The sequence below is a fragment of the Triticum urartu genome, chromosome 2, assembly GCF_003073215.2.
Source record: "Triticum urartu cultivar G1812 chromosome 2, Tu2.1, whole genome shotgun sequence".
Taxonomy (NCBI): Eukaryota; Viridiplantae; Streptophyta; class Magnoliopsida; order Poales; family Poaceae; genus Triticum; species Triticum urartu.
In genome coordinates this window covers 614,809,835-614,827,748 of record NC_053023.1, presented here as the reverse complement: position 1 = coordinate 614,827,748, position 17,914 = coordinate 614,809,835, and the positions used below count along the sequence as shown (strand labels likewise).

The following is a 17,914-nucleotide window of genomic DNA, read 5'->3' as shown; positions in this document are numbered from 1 at the left end:
TTTATTTTCTTTTTTTAGAAAAATTCAAGAAATAATTTTCACCTTTTCAATTCAAAATATCAAAAAATTTGACAAAATTTCTTCATAAATTTCAAAAAAAATCGTGTTTTTCAATTTATCAAGTGTTCCATTAAAAAAGATACCCCGCTTCTATAGAATGTTCTCATTTTTATAAAAAGTTCAGAAATTTTAAATACCATTCGCGGTTTCAATTTTTATTCAAAAATATGAAAATGCGTTCATATTTTCTAAGATTGTTCGTGTTTTTTTTAAAGATCACGATTTTCATTAAGTGTCTAGAACTTTTTTCAAAACTAACCAAAAAACCATGCGCGAGCGATCAGCCAGCTGAATCTGAATCGAATCATTGCCCATTAACAAAGAACCTTGTCCGGGATATCGTTATGAACTATGGTACCGAAAAATTTCTTCCATCCCGCTTTGTTATGAACTATGGTCGTGCGTCGTATACGTTATTTCCAAATATATCTCGCCCCGTTAGCTTGCGTACAGCAGAATCAGTAGGGCGGCACGCCAACATAGTTGCCAGGAGGGAAGTACTCGCAGACGGCCACGGTGTCGAGGCCGTTCCGGCAGGTGCGGCGGCCGCAGCCGAGCTCCCGCGTGGTGTTCCACACCACCTGCGTGTACTCGCCGCACGTCTTCCCCGGGGCGCAGGCGTTGGCGCCGTGGTCGTACCACCGCCGCTCGTCCACCCACGCGGCCACCGCGTGCGTCGCGTTGTGGTGCCCGTTGGCCCAGTAGAGGTTCCGCCCGTAGACCCCGTCGGCGGGCCACGGGATCGGCGAGAGGTTGCAGGGGACGCGGAGCTTGTTCGCGTACTGCATGGCGTCCAGCTCCAGCGTCAAGTTCCACGTCAGCGGCGGCAGGCCGACTGCGCCGCGCGCGTCGTTGTGCGCCTGCAGGAACTGCGTCCAGGAGGGCACGACGGCGGCGCCAGGGTCGTGGCCGGGGATGCTGATGGCTGCAGCCGGCGATAGCGAGGCCAGGGCGAGGGTCAAGGCGGCGAGGCAGGCGAAAGGAGACATGGTGATCTGCGGTGCGGGTCGATTTGGTGAAGTTTGCAAGGGAAGTGCAGTCGTTATATAGGAGCGGTTAATTAATTGTGCGGGTTCTCGTATGCATGCATGAGCGTTTGGATTTAGATCGCAACGCATATGTGTGTCAGTTTGGACATTGGCGAGTTAATGTGAAGCGTTCATCGTCGAGTAATGGATTGCTACATACGGTCAGATACTGTCGGTGATGAAAATGTGAATTTATTTACTTTTGAACCATACAATTTGGGAATTACAAGTAAACAAATGCATAATCGATGGTAAATAGCTTTGATGCACCACGTGGAGGGATGCAGTTAACTTGCATGCACGGCGTGATCAATCAACGGCGCGCGATCAGTAGTTCAGTATGGCCGGCCGGTGCCGTAGTTGCCGGGCGGGAAGTAGTCGCAGACGAGCAGCGTGTCGCCGGAGTCGCACACGATCTTGCCGCACCCGAGCTGCGTCGTGTTCCGCCACACGACCTGCGTGTACCGCGCGCATCCGGACGAGCTCGCCGGCGCCGTGCAGGAGCTGCTGCCGTAGTCGTACGATCGCCCCTCGTCCACCCACTGCGCGACGAGCGCCCCGGCGTCCAAGCGACGGCCTTTGCCCACGGCGACGTTCTCGCCGAAGTAGAAGAGCGACGAGCGCCGCGGCGCGCAGTCGGCGCGGCGGGAGCGGGCGTAGTCCTTGGCGTATCCCGCGATCCCCGGGCTCCACGTCAGGGGCTGCACGCCGACCTTCCTCCGCGCCTCATTGTGCGCCGACAAAATGTCGTCGACGGTGGCCTCGGCGCGCGCACGGCGACTTCCGTCGTCAGTGTCGCTGGCGGGCGTGCACGGTGGTGCCAGGAATGCAAGCAGTAACAAGATGGTGAGGTAGCACATGTGCATGGTCATCCTTGTGCTCGCCATTTGCGTGGGTTTCCTGAAAGCTTGGTTGTATTGAGATTGAGAGGGACGCAGTGCATGGATGTGATGGACCAGTTGCGTCGCTGCATGATTATATATAGGGCAGAACGTTTCGTGTCCATCTCTCTTGAGCCTGATTAGCTGTTGATTACTTTGAACACTCGCATGGCGGCTAAGGATTAGCTAGTGTGCTCTAGCTGGTTATGCCATCTTTGTATCCAAGCCACCAAGGAATCTTCCAAATTGTTTAGAAGCTAAATCTATTGGCACGGCACAAACAAGATGATTGTGTGCTTGACCAGAGGAGCAAATGCAATTGAACAAGTGCATTATACGTGGTATCTTGCTGGTTTTAGGGGACTGAGCAAGAGAAGATTAAGGAAGAAGCAACAGCAGCTGCACGCCAATTCTTGCCGCCCACACGGCCGTATATATCGCGCGGTGCGATGAGGGAAAGACCCTAGCCAAATCGGTGCGCTGTTTACATCATCATTTTGTCGACTGTAGTGCACCACTGCACCATACAATATTTTGATTATTTTTGGACAAGCATTTTCCCCTCTACAACACGATGAACTATTTGGTAGTACTCCCTCTATAAATAAATATAAGAGCGTTTTTTTGCGGGGAAAAAAAATATAAAAACGTTTACATCACTAAAGTAATGATCTAAACGCTCTTATATTTGTTTACAAAGAGAGTATCAAAAAAGGAGGCTGAGCCAAGTCAAACTTTCGCGACTGTTAGCATGAATATATGAATAGAATTTCGCTGTAAAGTGGCTAACTTTTTTCGTACACAATAACTTAACAACTTCCATTTCTCTTTAATTTCGGTCTTAGCATAATGCATGCAGCCAAAACTAATCATTCAATAAACACCCTCTGACAAAGGAGCTTCCCCTTGTTGCACAACAAATCATCGTAAATCGAGTTAAACCATGGGGTTAGGTAGTTTTCGGGGACGCGCCGCTTTGCTATTGATGATGGTAAAACGATCAATAAGTGTGCCTGGGACTAGCCATGACGTTGATGGTCATTGCCTCGGCCAAGAGCATGATGTCTGCTCCGTCGTCGCCTGGAAGGTTGGGAGATAACCTATACAAGAGTTTGCCGGTGTTTGTCGATTCGTCCACTACTACAAATTTGAGTATTCGAGGTGTCAATGGAGGTGGTTCTGACCATTAATCCAACAACCGCCTCTAATGAGCATGCTTATGCACTTAAGACAAGTAAAACCGCCTCCATTGAGTTGACGAGCAATTGGAGGTGGTACAATACGCAAAAACCGCCACAAAATTGGATGGCGGTTTACACTGAGAAAACGGTTCCGATATGAGTTATTGTAACACCTCAATCCGCCCCTTTCTTTTTCTTTGAGTTTATTTGGATTCTATTTGAATTTTGGTTTGAATCTTCATTTGAAATTTTATTTGGACTTGAGCTAAAAAAAATGCCTATCTTCCCCTCCCAAGTAATCCAACCTTTCTATAATGTTGCCAAGGCAATGGCACACATATTCTAGCCTTTCCATAATTCTTCTCCACAAAGAAACATTATTTTCCTATGAGAAGAATGTCATTATCTTGTAAAGCATTCTTCAATTTGTTTCGATCCAATGCTTCCCAAATCAATTCCATGACTTCTCCTACACCTTCCACACCCGTGCACTCTAACATCTTTGATCTTCATGTGCAACAAATGACCTCAACAACCAAATCAAACTTTTGGTCCCATTTTCACGATTGAACTACAACTGCCACATGTGCTTCCCCTATTGAACCAAAACTTAGCAGAGTGACTCACCTTATCAATGTACTTCCACCCACCAAAATACAGAGCATTTTCCCAAGCCAGTTTCCCACACTCCACCGCAAACACTTGCCATCCATAATATGTCTTTGATCACTACACTCAATCCATTAGTCCATTGAGCATTAAATCTCTTATATAATCTCCTTTGGTAACCAGAAACCTTCCTGGCATGTACAACGACTTAGTGGTTTGGCCAGGCGATGCCAGTGGTGATCGCCCCATCGCATGCCAGTAGGGCGCTTTGCGCCAAGTTCCAAACCCCTCGTCCACTGCCAGCCATCCTGGATCGTATATCCGCACCAAGGCATTCCCCAGCCCCTCCGCAGCTGCCACACACCCTCCTCCCCCTCGGATTTTTCCTCACATACGCACTATGTCAATACCCCACCGCTGCCGCATCTCCCGCCCGTGGCCAGTGCCATTGTCGCATTCCCCTTGTCCTCCCCATGCACATGTGCGCCCCTCTGCACCCTTCAATGCTGCACCTATCTCCACCTATGACAATGAGACATGTAGCCCATATGCGCAAGCCCCTCGGCGGCATCCTCCGTATTGCTTGTTTTGGTCATTCATGGTGGAGGGATACCTCATGCGAGGGGTTTTCAATGGTGTATGATATGTCTACCGAGTGTTTCTATCTGGGAATAGATGGCTATGAGAGCCCCCTGGTCTCCTCTTATATAACCGGTGGAGGCTAGGGTTTATATGTAGGTAGATGCGATCCTAGTTGCCGCAGCCACGGCCAAAGCCATTTTGTCTGTATATTGTACATGATAGACATACACATCGCATGGTATAGCCTTCAACGGTTGGTACTTGTTTGCGACCGAGACGCTTAGGCTTGCGTGGCCATGGACAACTCGTCCCTAGCGTCTTAAGCGCGAGGAGTGTAGCCAGCGCTCATGCACACCCCATCGTTGGCCGGCCAAACAAGCAGTGGCGGAGCTACACATGCTTCATTGGGCGGGCCAACACCAGCTAGCTTAAGAAATATGTCTGAAATTTTGCTCCCAGAGCCCAAATTCAGCAGCACTCTACACTGTAATCTTATTTGGCTGGGTGGGCCATGGCATGGTTTTGCCCAGCCGTAGCTCCGCCACTGCCAACAAGGAGGCTAACGCTCGCTCGGGGACATGCCAGTTTTCCCGGTTCGTTGGTCGCAATTGACCGATCCACCATTAGCCGGTTGGTTGTTGACTATTAAAAAAATCGAATTAAAAAATAGGATTAAAAAAAAAGTCCACGGATTCGAAAAAAATCTCAGGTTGACTTTTTTTAATGGATTTGACTTTTTTGCAAATTCAAAAATTTCACGAATTCAAAAGAAGTTTACGGTTTTGAGAAGAAGTTCACGGATTTGAAAAAGTTTTTTTTATTGGAAAAAGGTTCATAGATTTTGAAAAAGTTCAAGAATTTGATTTTTTTTTGGGGTGGGGGGGGGGGTTATGAAAAAAAGATGGCGGAGAACCCAAAAAGATTTGAGAAAAAACCCGGTCAGAAGCTTCTCAAAGCTCCCCATAGCAGCAGAAAGCTTCTAGCAGTTTCACAATACTGACTAGGTTGCTTTCAGAAAAACACGAAACAGTGTCGTGTGTGGTTGAAGAAGAAAAAAATGTAAAATTAGCCGAGCCCAAGTGGAGGAGGGTGGTTGTGTGTGTGCCGGTTTGCCGTTTACACTATAGTCGATCTGAATTTCTATTTGGCGCTTAAGGCATCAGTTATAGGCATATTTTCTAACTTGCGCACACCCCTCTCAGCACCAAAGTAGGAGATAGGCCATTTAGGTTCTTTTTTTCATTGTTGAAAACATTTGCACCATCCGGTTTAGTGAAGCTTTTAGAAGCTTCCAAATATATATTTTTATATTTTTTGTTTTGGTTTTTTATTTAATTTTTTATTTTTATTTTCCTTTTTTGTATTTTATTAAAAACTAAAATGTTAAATTTGCAAAATTAGAAGATCTTTTTAAATAATTTTGATTTGCGAACTATGTAAAATTCATGATTTTTTAGAATTTGTGAACTTTTTGAAATTCGTGATCCTTTTTGAATTTTCGGGAACCTCTCAAATTTGCGAATTTTTTCAAAATTTGTGAACTTTTTTAAAATCCATATTTTTTTTCAAATTCGTGAGCTTTTTCAAATTTATGAGTTTATCTAAAATGTTGAGCTTTCTTCAAAATTCATTATTTTTATTTTTGTCAACCTTTTCTTTTCAAATTTATGTACTTTTTTTCTAATTCATGATCTTTTGTATACCTACAAACATTGAATAAATCCATGATTTTTTTGTTTCACAAACATATTCAAAATCGCAAAAACCGTTTTGTTGTTGTTGTTGTTGTTGTCTTCTGAACTAGCAGCACAACACAATCGAGCAAAAAGAAATGGATGCGAGCGAACAAAAAGCGAAGTGAAGGAGCGAATCTTAATGGGCTGCGGCCCCCTCCCGTTCGCGTGTGTGCCGGTTCCCCATTTGGCGCTCTAGGCGCTAACGAGGAGGTCTCGTAACCGGCGCCTGGAGCACTGAATAGGGTTTTGGGGCGGATTGCGCGGCGAATCACGCCACAGCCTCAAATTCATTGGCTCCTCGAGGCCTACCGCACAACCAGCTAGGTCACGCCACTTTCCACGTAGGCACGCCCCGACACGGACGACCATCACAAGCCGGTCTGGGCTTCACCGCCAGTTAAGCTAACCACCTCCCAAACGTTGGAGGGACAAGGACGTGACGCCCGTAAGGCAAGCACGAGCCATGGCGCAGAAAGTTCAGTCGGGATGCTCCTTAACCCAGTCGAAGAGCCGCAGCTTTAGAGATTAGAGTACGCGCAACTGGGCAGCACAAGAAGTGCCCAAGAATCTCTCTCTCTCTCAAAAAAAAGAAGTGCCCAAGAAGTGTCCGGCGAAAAGCTTCGGGTGGTAGCCGTGTGATCTACGCCGGTGGCGAGCTGGTGGCGGCCTTTGCTCGGCTTGCGCTGGCTGCGTGGTTGTCGCCGCCGCGGCGCCAAAACACCTGCCCAACCAAAAGTTACAGCTGCTGAGCGCAATTGATCAGGGAAAGGAGAGTTCAAAAGTTACGGCCCGTTTGCACACACAAATTCTGCGTGCAAGTGGGTAAATAAAGGCGTGGGGCCGGCCGGTCGCGCGGAGAGTTTCGTTTGAGCAGCCATATGATGTCGTGTGTCATGTCGACGCATACGTATGCACGCATGCGGCAGAAATGCGTGCGCGTCCACGCTCTGCTGGACCCGGACGGTGCCGATTCGATAAGACCAGCAAATCAGATGGGTCCGTTCGCTGGTGATTAAGAAAAGGTGGTTTCTCTCTCGTGCGCATTTCTGATCATGAGTGCTGTTGACTCTGTTTCGGCCTTCAGATATGCCTTGGGCATGTTTTCCCTTTTGTGAATTTCATTCAGTTTTCACACATTTTTCCACGAGTTGTGTGCTCAACTAGCAAAGTGCAATGGGTTCAAAATAGACCAATACGTGTTCATCAACTTGGAAAATAATCACCTTTTTTGGCTCTCCTATATATCAATACAAATATGTTAGGTTTTCACTCAAAATGTATGCCTTTTCTGAGGGACAGGCTGGTCTACGCAGATGAAGTTTTTTTTTTTCCAGATGTGGAGCAAAGTCCCATGTTCTTTTTGCCAAAATGCCATAGCTTGCTGCGCGGATCGGGTTGTCAATAACGAGAGATGATGCACACACCATCGTCGCCCATTAGGGACCTGTTTGGTTATCTGCATCTTTTCTTTTACCATTTTGCATGTGTGTATCGGTTGGGCCCGACAAAAATAAAACATGCCAAAAATCTTCATCTGCATACCATTTGTTTGCCTGCACGTAGACTGACTGCATTAGGGAAGCAATTTTTACTAGGGTGTTTGGTTGCATGTGTCTGTTGAGAAACGTAGCATGCAATTTCAAAAAAATTCCTACGCTCACGCAAGATCTATCTAGGAGATGCATAGCAAAGAAAGGAGGAGAGTGTGTCCACGTACACTCGTACACCAAAAGCGGAAGCGTTTGACAATGCGGTTGATGTAGTCGAACATCTTCTCGTTCCGACCGATCAAGCACCGAACGTATAGCATCTCCGAGTTCTGCACACGTTCAGTTCGATGACGTCCCTCGAACTTTTAATCCAGTAAAGTGTCGAGGAAGTAGATGAGTTCTGTCAGCACGACGACGTGATGACGGTGATGGTGAAGTGATCCGCGCAGGGCTTCGCCTAAGCACTACGAGAATATGACCGGAGGCGTAAACCGTGGAGGGGGGCGCCGCACACGGCTAACGATTATTGGTGTGTGTTCTAGGCGCCCCTCCCCACGTATATATAGATGGGAGGGAGAGGGGGACAGCCATGGGGCGCCCCAAGTAAGAGGAATTCTACTTGGGGGCCTAGTCCAATTCGCCCCCTTACAATGTTTTCCGGAGGGGAAAGGAAGAAGGAGGGAGGAGGGAAGGAAGGGGGAGGCCCAATCCCTCCCCTTCCTTCTCTCCCCCTCTCTTTCCTTCCCCTCATGTGCGACCCATATGGGGGGTGCGGCAGCCCCTGCTGGCTGTGCGTTTTCCCTCTTGGCCCATTAGGCCCATATCTTTGTCGGGAGTGCCCAGAACCCCTTCCGGTGACCCGATATGTACCTAATACTCTTCGGAACACTTCCGGTGTCCGAATACTATCGTCCTATATATCAATCTTTACATCTCGACCATTTCGAGACTCCTCATCATGTCTGTGATCTCATCCGGGACTCCGAACAACATTCGGTCACCAAATCATATAACTCATATAATACAAAATCATCATCGAATGTTAAGCGTGCGGACTCTACGGGTTCGAGAACTATGTAGACATGACCGAGACACCTCTCCGGTCAATAACCAATAGCGGAATCTGTTGGTTCCTACATATTCTATGAAGATCTTTATCGGTCGAACCGTAACGACAACATATGTTATTCCCTTTGTCATCAGTATGTTACTTGCCCGAGATTCGATCGTCGGTATCTTCATACCTAGTTCAATCTCATTACCGGCAAGTCTCTTTACTCGTTCCGTAATGCATCATCCCGCAACTAACTCATTAGTCACTTTGCTTGCAAGGCTTCTTATGATGTGCATTACCGAGAGGGCCCAAAGATACCTTTCCGATACTCGGAGTGACAAATCCTAATCTCAACCTATGCCAACCCGACAAACACCTTCGGAGATACCTGTAGAGCATATTTATAATCACCCAATTACGTTGTGACATTTGATAGCACACAAGGTATTCCTCCGGTATCCGGGAGTTGCATAATCTCATAGTCGAAGGAATATGTATTTGACATGAAGAAAGCAATAGCAATAAAACTAAACGATCGATATGCTAAGCTAACGGATGGGTCTTGTCCATCACATCATTCTCCTAATGATGTGATCTCGTTCATCAAATGACAACACATGTCTATGGTTAGGAAACTTAACCATCTTTGATTAACGAGCTAGTCTAGTAGAGGCTTACTAGGGACACAGTGTTTTGTCTATGTATCCACACATGTATCAAGTTTATAGTTAATACAATTCTAGCATGAATAATAAACATTTATCATGATATAAGGAAATTTAAAACAACTTTGTTATTGCCTCTAGGGCATATTTCCTTCAGTGTTGCACTGGGTAGAGGAACTACACATTCTTTGGTTATGAACTGCATAAGATATGATCACCACTTCTCACTAGTGATGATCTTACCATACACGATTTCAACATCGTCTCAATCCTAGCTAGGAAACAAATAAAAGTTCATCCTAACTACTAAAAAATAACAATATAAATTTAAGAGTCATATGCTCAATAGGGGAAAGTTTGCCTAACTAGGTGGAAGTCCATCCTCATCCTCTTCTTCTGCCGCTGCCGCTGCTTCTTCTCTTGTCCTATTGCCCCTTCTTCTTCTTTAGATTCTTATCTGACCTCTTTTTTTCCATATCGCCTGAGCCCACTCCATCCTTTTGTTCTTTCAGCCTCCGTTGTCAAATGCCTCCACACCATGGTCGGGGCTAAAAAAATCATCAAGTGCCACCTCTTACTCCTCCAGCACAAACTCATCACAACCCCATTTGTAGGATCCAGTTATGAAGGATGCAACATGCAAGAACAAGCTTAACCTGGGTGGGAAAAGGGTGGAATGGCTTCTGATCTAGGATCTGAAATCTACTCTTCAGATCTCCAAATGCCCTCTCAACTGTAACTCTAAGCCTAGAGCGTCTGGGATTAAACAATTGGTGTGTAGTCCTGGGATAGTTCCTACAAGAGAACACGTTCAGATGGTACCTTGTTTCCCTAAAGTGTGGAAGAACACCAGACCGACATGCATAGCCAACATCTTCTAGGTAGAATTTCCGTCGGGGATACTGATGCCATCAGGCCGAGACATGTTATCAGTTAGAATGTTAGCATCATGGGTTGATTCTGCCTAGCCAAATAAAACATATGTGAACTTCAGTTTGAAGTCAACCGCGGTAAGAACATTCTGGCTTGTGTAGTGCTTTCTACTACCCCTATATGATGCGACATATGACCTTAGCACTCTAACTGTCACATGAGTACCATCTCTTGCGCCAATGAAATCCTGAAAAAGGCCTGACAAGTTGTTGTTTTGGCAATTTAAAAAATGACATGAACTACGAGTAGTGCTCACCTTGAAATACGGATACCATCTTGGGCTAGTGCAATATTGGTTGGAGTTTTCTCGGTTGGTGACTTGATCATCTCCGCTTGGAGCTCCCCAACAACATACAACACTTGCTTTAAATACCTAGAAACGGTCTTCATTGATATCCTAAACATGTCGTGGATAACCCCGAACCTCTAATTATGACCCACAACATGGAGGAACATGGTGATACGTATCCGTTGTATCTAATTTTCCAAACACTTTTGCCCTTGTTTTGGACTCTAACTTGCATGATTTGAGTGGAACTAACCCGGACTGACGCTGTTTTCAGCAGAATTGCCATGGTGTTATTTTTGTGCAGAAATAAAAGTTCTCGGAATGACCTAAAAATCAATGGAGAATTATTTTGGAATATATAAAAAAATATTGGAAGGAAGATCCACGTCAGGGGGCCTCCACCTGTCCACGAGGGTGGGGGGAGTGCCTGCCCCCCTGGGCGCGCCCCCTGCCTCGTGGGCCCCCTGACGCTCCACCGACCTCAACCCTGAATCCATATATTCACTTACGGGGAGAAAAAACCCAGAGAGAAGGATTCATCATGTTTTACGATACGGAGCCGCCGCCAAGCCCTAAACTCTCTCGGGAGGGCTGATCTGGAGTCCGTTCGGGGCTCTGGAGAGGGGAATCCGTCGCCATCGTCATCATCAACCATCCTCCATCACCAATTTCATGATGCTCACCGCCGTGCATGAGTAATTCCATCGTAGGCTTGCTGGACGGTGATGGGTTGGATGAGATTTATCATGTAATCGAGTTAGTTTTGTTAGGGTTTGATCCCTAGTATCCACTATGTTCTGAGATTGATGTTGCTATGACTTTGCTATGCTTAATGCTTGTCACTAGGGCCCGAGTGCCATGATTTCAGATCTGAACCTATTATGTTTTCATCAATATATGAGAGTTCTTGATCCTATCTTGCAAGTCTATAGTCACCTATTATGTGTTATGATCCGGCAACCCCGAAGTGACAATAATCGGGACCACTCCCGGAGATGACCGTAGTTTGAGGAGTTCATGTATTCACTATGTGTTAATGCTTTGGTCCGGTACTCTATTAAAAGGAGGCCCTAATATCCCTTAGTTTCCAATAGGACCCCGCTGCCACAGGAGGGTAGGGCAAAAGATGTCATGCAAGTTCTTTTCCATAAGCACGTATGACTATATTCGGAATACATGCCTACATTACATTGATGAACTGGAGCTAGTTCTGTGTCACCCTATGATAGGACTTTGCATGCTTCTAGTGAACCTATTATTGACACACCTGATAATCCCAATAATATTTCTATTTCTGATGCTGAAACACAATCTGGTAATGAACATGAACCTAGTTATAATGTTAATAATGATGTTCATGTTGATGCTCAACCTAGCAATAATAATGATGTAGAGATTGAACCTGTTGTTGATCTTGATAACCCACAATCAAAGAATCAACGTTATGATAAGAGAGACTTTGTTGCTAGGAAGCACGGTAAAGAAAGAGAACCATGGGTTCAGAAACCCATGCCTTTTCCTCCTAAACCAATCCAAGAAAAAGGATGATGAGGATTTTGAGCGCTTTGTTGAAATGATTAGACCTATCTTCTTGCGTATGCGTTTGACTGATATGCTCAAAATGAATCCTTATGCTAAGTATATGAAAGAAATTGTTACTAATAAAAGAAAGATAGCAGAAGCTGAAATTTCCACCATGCTTGCTAATTATACTTTTAAGGGTGGAATACCAAAGAAACTTGGAGATCCAGGAGTGCCAACTATACCATGCTCCATTAAAAGAAACTATGTTAAAACTTCTTTATGTGATCTTGGAGCCGGTGTTAGTGTTATGCCTCTCTCTTTATATCGTAGACTTGATTTGAATAAGTTGACACCTACTGAATTATCTTTGCAAATGGCTGATAAATCAACTGCTATACCTGTTGGCATTTGTGAGGATGTGCATGTTGTGGTTGCAAACGTTACTATTTTAACAGATTTTGTTATTCTTGATATTCCCGAGGACAATAGTATGTCTATTATTCTGGGAAGACCCTTTTTGAATACTGCAGGGGCTGTTATTGATTGCAACAAAGGTAATGTCACTTTTCATGTTAATGGTAATGAGCATACGGTACACTTTCCGAGGAAACAACCTCAAGTCCACAGTATCAATTCTATTGGAAAAATTTCAACAATTACTATTGGAAATTTTGAATTTCCTCTTCCTACTGTCATGAAGAAATATAATATTCTTATTGTTGGGGACATGCATATCCCCGTTGAGGTAACCTAGTGTTATTCGAAAATTCTCCGGCTCCATGTTATTCGGAATGAGTTTGTTAACAAGACCTGATCAACCTTGTTAGTGGATTCCTTTTGATGAGCATGAGATGGATGAATTTAAAAAGCACAACTCTCTGTACCCTCTTTTTACTTTCTGTTATTTAGTTGAAATAAAGCAAAATAGTATATTCTGTCTGTTTTCTGAATTATCAATGCAATAAAAAATACCCCGAAAATAAAAGTTCTCCAAATGCCCTGAAAATTAAATATGATTTTTTCTAAAATATTTGAGAATATCTGGCATTGAGAACACGGCAGGGGGAGCAAGCACCTGGACACGAGGGTCCAGGGCGTGCCCCCTGCCTCGTGGGCCTACGGTGGCTCCCCTCCACTTATTCCAGCTATCACACACTCCTTCCTCCCACAAAAATCACCAACCAGCTCAAACCCGAGTCCAAGCTCATTTTGCTGCCATTTTCGATCTCCTTGCTCAAAGCTCCATTCACAAAACTGCTTTGGGGGATTGTTCTTCGGTATGTGACTCCTCCAATGGTCCAATTAGTTTTTGTTACAGTGTTTTATTCATTGCATATTTTTGCTGTTTAGGTGACCCTGTTCTTGAACTTGCATGTCAAATTTATGTGGTCAAAAGTAGTTTTGATGCATGATATTGTCTCTAGGCACTTGTAGGAGTAGTTGCTATCAATTTAATTGAGTTTGGTTCACTTTTATTTTGAAATTACTAAAAATTTCAGAAATTTTCAGAAAAAGATAAAGATATTTTTGAGGGGCTCATCGAGCCGAAGCTCGAAGGATAAGCAAAGTGAGGAGGATAAGAGGCCCAAATATAATCTCCCTCGCACCGCGGAAGTTCGACTGTGTGAATGGCCTTGTGATAATTTCTTGAGAGCAGCCAGGATTTATGATGATTTCTATGAATTGGCTGAGAATGCAGGCCTCACCGCCTTCCTCCACGACCAACGTGAACAGTATCTCTTACTCACCAATATCTTTGTGCAAAACTTTCATTTCCATGCTAGGAGCTCACCACCTACGGTGGAATTTTATTTATATGATGAGCATAAGGAGATGTCACTTCGTGATTTTTGTCGGGTTTGTTTGATCCCTTTTGAGGGCAGCGTAGAGGAACCACATCGTGACGATGTGGATGGGTTTATTGATACCATTGCTGTAAGGAAACGAGGAAGGTTTCCGACGCACGAATTACTAGCATACACTTTCCTGTTCTACGTTACTTTGCTATATTTGCTAGTAGATGCTTAATTGAGCACGGAAACTGTGGAAACCTGAGTGCCCCTGATATTGTTATTTTGTGCCATGCCTTATTTCGTGATGACACATTCAGTATGGGCGCTATTGTTGCAAAGTGGTTAAATCTTAACTGTACCAAGGGCCCCGTCCTTGGAGGCATCTTTGCCTCGCACCTCGCTGCACACTTTAACATACCTATTAGGCATTATGAGAAGGAAGAGAAGTTGCAGCCTCCTGTTTATCTAGATTATAAGAGTATGGTAGCACATGATTTTATTGTTAAGAATAGGGAAAAGGCACTTAAGTACAAATTAATATATGGTAAAAATCATCCTGAGACTATTACCTTGCCTGCTCCTTGTTTGATTTATTTACAGGCAAGTACCTTGCTTCGTTGGAGGCCATTCACGCCTACCGGAACCCTACATCAGCTACAGAGCCAGAGCCGGAACCACAATTTGATCCTCCACGATAGTCTGATTACTAGTGGGATCCGGAGGTGATTGCCAACCAATGGCAATCCGAGGCTTCTTCACAGTACGACCCCAACTATTACTTTGGATATCCGCCAGCCCAGCCATGGCCATAGACCAACTTAGGCCAAAAGCCTAAGCTTGGGGGAGTACGTATTTCTCACCGACATTACATTCATGTTCACACACTCATTGCTAGTTGTCGGTACTCATACTTTTTCACTGTATCATCCATGCTAGTTTATTTTCCTTTTTATGCTTTCTTCTTGTGTGTTTGATAAACCTTAGCAAACCAAACAAAAAAAATTAGTTGTAGCTTTTAGCTAGTTTACTTTCCATGCCTGTAGTAGTAATTAAAAATAAAACCCAAAAAGATTTCTCGTTCTTATTTTGCTTGTTGGGAGCTTTCCCGTGTCAATAGTTTTATTTCTTTTCTTGTTCTTTGGGGGTCGAGAGGAGAATACCATGGTTAAAATGTTAAACTGGCTCTTATATGCATTATTGTTGATCTAACAAAAGAGCCCATATTACCTTGTCTTCTATCTTGAATTGAATGCCTGCAGATTCCAGCTTAGTCCAATGCATGTGCACTATTATTATTATCCACACTATTCGGTCGTGCAAGTGAAAGGCAATAATGATGATTATATGATGAACTTATTGAGATGAGAAGAGCTGGTATGAACTCGACCTCTCTTGTTTTTGTAAATATGATTAGTTCATCGTTCCTGATTCAGCCTATTATGAGTAAACATGTTTGCGATGACAATTAGAGATTATAGTTGCTTATCCCTGCTTAATTAGCTAGAAGTTTATAATGGTTTACCTTGCGTGCCAACATGCTATTAAAATGGTTGTGATGTGGTATGATAGGGTGGTATCCTGTTTTGAATGATTCGAGTGGCTTGACTTGGCACTTGTTCACGCATGTAGTTGAAACAAAATCAACATAGCCTCTACGATATTTGTGTTCATGGTGCATTATATCCTACTCATGCTTGTATTCGGTGTTGATTAATTTTAATGCATGTTCATGACTGTTGTCGCTCTCTAGCTGGTCGCTTCCCAGTCTTTTGCTAGCCTTCACCTGTACTAAGCGGGAATATGGCTTGTGCATCCACATAAACCCCAAAGTTATTCCATATAAGTCCACCATACCTACCTATATACGGTATCTACCTGCCGTTCCAAGTAAATTTGTATGTGCCAAACTCTAAACCTTCAAATAAAAATTCTATTTTGTATGCTTGAATAGCTCATGTATCAACTAGGGTTGTCCATATCTTCCATGTTAGGCGGGTTATTCTCAAGAGGAGTGGAATCCACTCCTCACTCACGAGAAAATGGCGGGTCACCGGGATGCCCAGTCCCATGCTTTATGCAAATCAAATCAAAATAATTGCAAACAAAACTCCCCTGGGACTGTTGTTAGTTGGAGGCACTCGTTGTTTCGAGCAAGCCATGGATTGATGCTTTTTGGTGGAGGGGGAGTATAAACTTTACCATTCTATTTGGGAACCGCCTATAATGTGTGTAGCATGGAAGATATCGCCATCTCTTAGTTGTTATGTTGACAATGAAAGTATACCGCTCAAAATATTATTCATATTTATTTCAAAACTGAGCTCTGGCACCTCTACAAATCCCTGCTTCCCTCTGCGAAGGGCCTATCTATTTACTTTTATGTTGAGTCATCATCCTCTTATTAAAAAGCACCAGTTGGAGAGCACCACTGCCATTTGCATCCATTACTGTTAGTTTACATTGAGTATGACTTGACTGGAACTCTTTTACCATGAATTACAATGTCTAGTCAGTCCTTGATCTTTAAAGGTGCTCTGCATTTATGTTTTGCGGTCTGAGAAAGGGCTAGCAAGATACCATCCTGTTATATCATATCATGATTGTTTTGAGAAAGTGTTGTCATCCGAGATTTATTATTATTGCTCGCTAGTTGATTATGTCATTGATATGAGTAAACATGAGACCTAAATGTCATTGTGAATATGGTTAGTTCATAATCTTTGCTGAAAACTTGAATGCTGGCTTTACATATTTACAACAACAAGAGCAAACAAAGTTTGTAAAAGTTTTTCTTTATCACTTTCAGTTTATCAACTGAATTACTTGAGGACAAGCAAAGGCTTAAGCTTGGGGGAGTTGATACGTCTCCATCGTATCTAATTTTCCAAACACTTTTGCCCTTGTTTTGGACTCTAACTTGCATGATTTGAATGGAACTAACCCGGACTGACGCTGTTTTCAGCATAATTGCCATGGTGTTATTTTTGTGCAGAAATAAAAGTTCTTGTAATGACCTAAAAATCATCGGAGAATTATTTTGGAATATATAAAAAATATTGGAAGGAAGATCCACGTTAGGGGGGGGGCTCCACCTGTCCATGACGGTGGGGTGCGCGCCTGCCTCCCCTGGGCGCGCCCCCTGCCTCGTGGGCCCCCTGACGCTCCACCGACCTCAACCCTGACTCCATATATTCACTTTCGGGGAGAAAAAACCCAGAGAGAAGGATTCATCGTGTTTTACGATACGGAGCTGCCGCCAAGCCCTAAACTCTCTTGGGAGGGCTGATCTGGAGTCCGTTCGTGGCTCCGGAGAGGGGAATCCGTCGCCATCGTCATCATCAACCATCCTCCATCACCAATTTCATGATGCTAACCGCTGTGCGTGAGTAATTCCATCATAGGCTTGCTGGACGGTGATGGGTTGGATGATATTTATCATGTAATCGAGTTAGTTTTGTTAGGGTTTGATCCCTAGTATCCACTATGTTCTGAGATTGATGTTGCTATGACTTTGCTATGCTTAATGCTTGTCACTAGGGCCCGAGTGCCATGATTTAAGATCTGAACCTATTATGTTTTCATCAATATATGAGAGTTCTTGATCCTATCTTGGAAGTCTATAGTCAGCTACTATGTGTTATGATCCGGCAACCCCGAAGTGATAATAATCGGGACCACTCCCAGTGATGACCGTAGTTTGAGGAGTTCATGTATTCACTATGTGTTAATGCTTTGGTCCGGTACTCTATTAAAAGGAGGCCTTAATATCCCTTAGTTTCCGCTAGGACCCCGCTGCCACGGGAGGGTAGGACAAAAGATGTCATGCAAGTTCTTTTCCATAAGCACATATGACTATATTCGGAATACATGCCTATATTACATTGATGAATTGGAGCTAGTTCTGTGTCACCCTAGGTTATGACTGTTACATGATGAACCGCATCCGGCATAATTCTCCATCACCGATCCAATGCCTACGAGCTTTCCATATATTGTTCTTCGCTTATTTACTTTTCAGTTGCTATTGTTATCATCACTACAAAACACAAAAAATATTACTTTTGCTACCGTTACCTTTTGTTATCGTTA

General features: G+C 44.0%; 1 protein-coding gene across 1 annotated transcript; it reads right to left on the bottom strand.

Moving 5' to 3' along the window:
- Positions 1–518: 518 nt before the first annotated feature.
- On the bottom strand, positions 519–1,049 carry LOC125533787 (pathogenesis-related protein PRMS-like). Its single transcript, XM_048697137.1, has one exon. The coding sequence runs from the start codon at positions 1,047–1,049 to the stop codon at positions 519–521; it is 531 nt and encodes a 176-aa protein (XP_048553094.1).
- Positions 1,050–17,914: the final 16,865 nt, after the last annotated feature.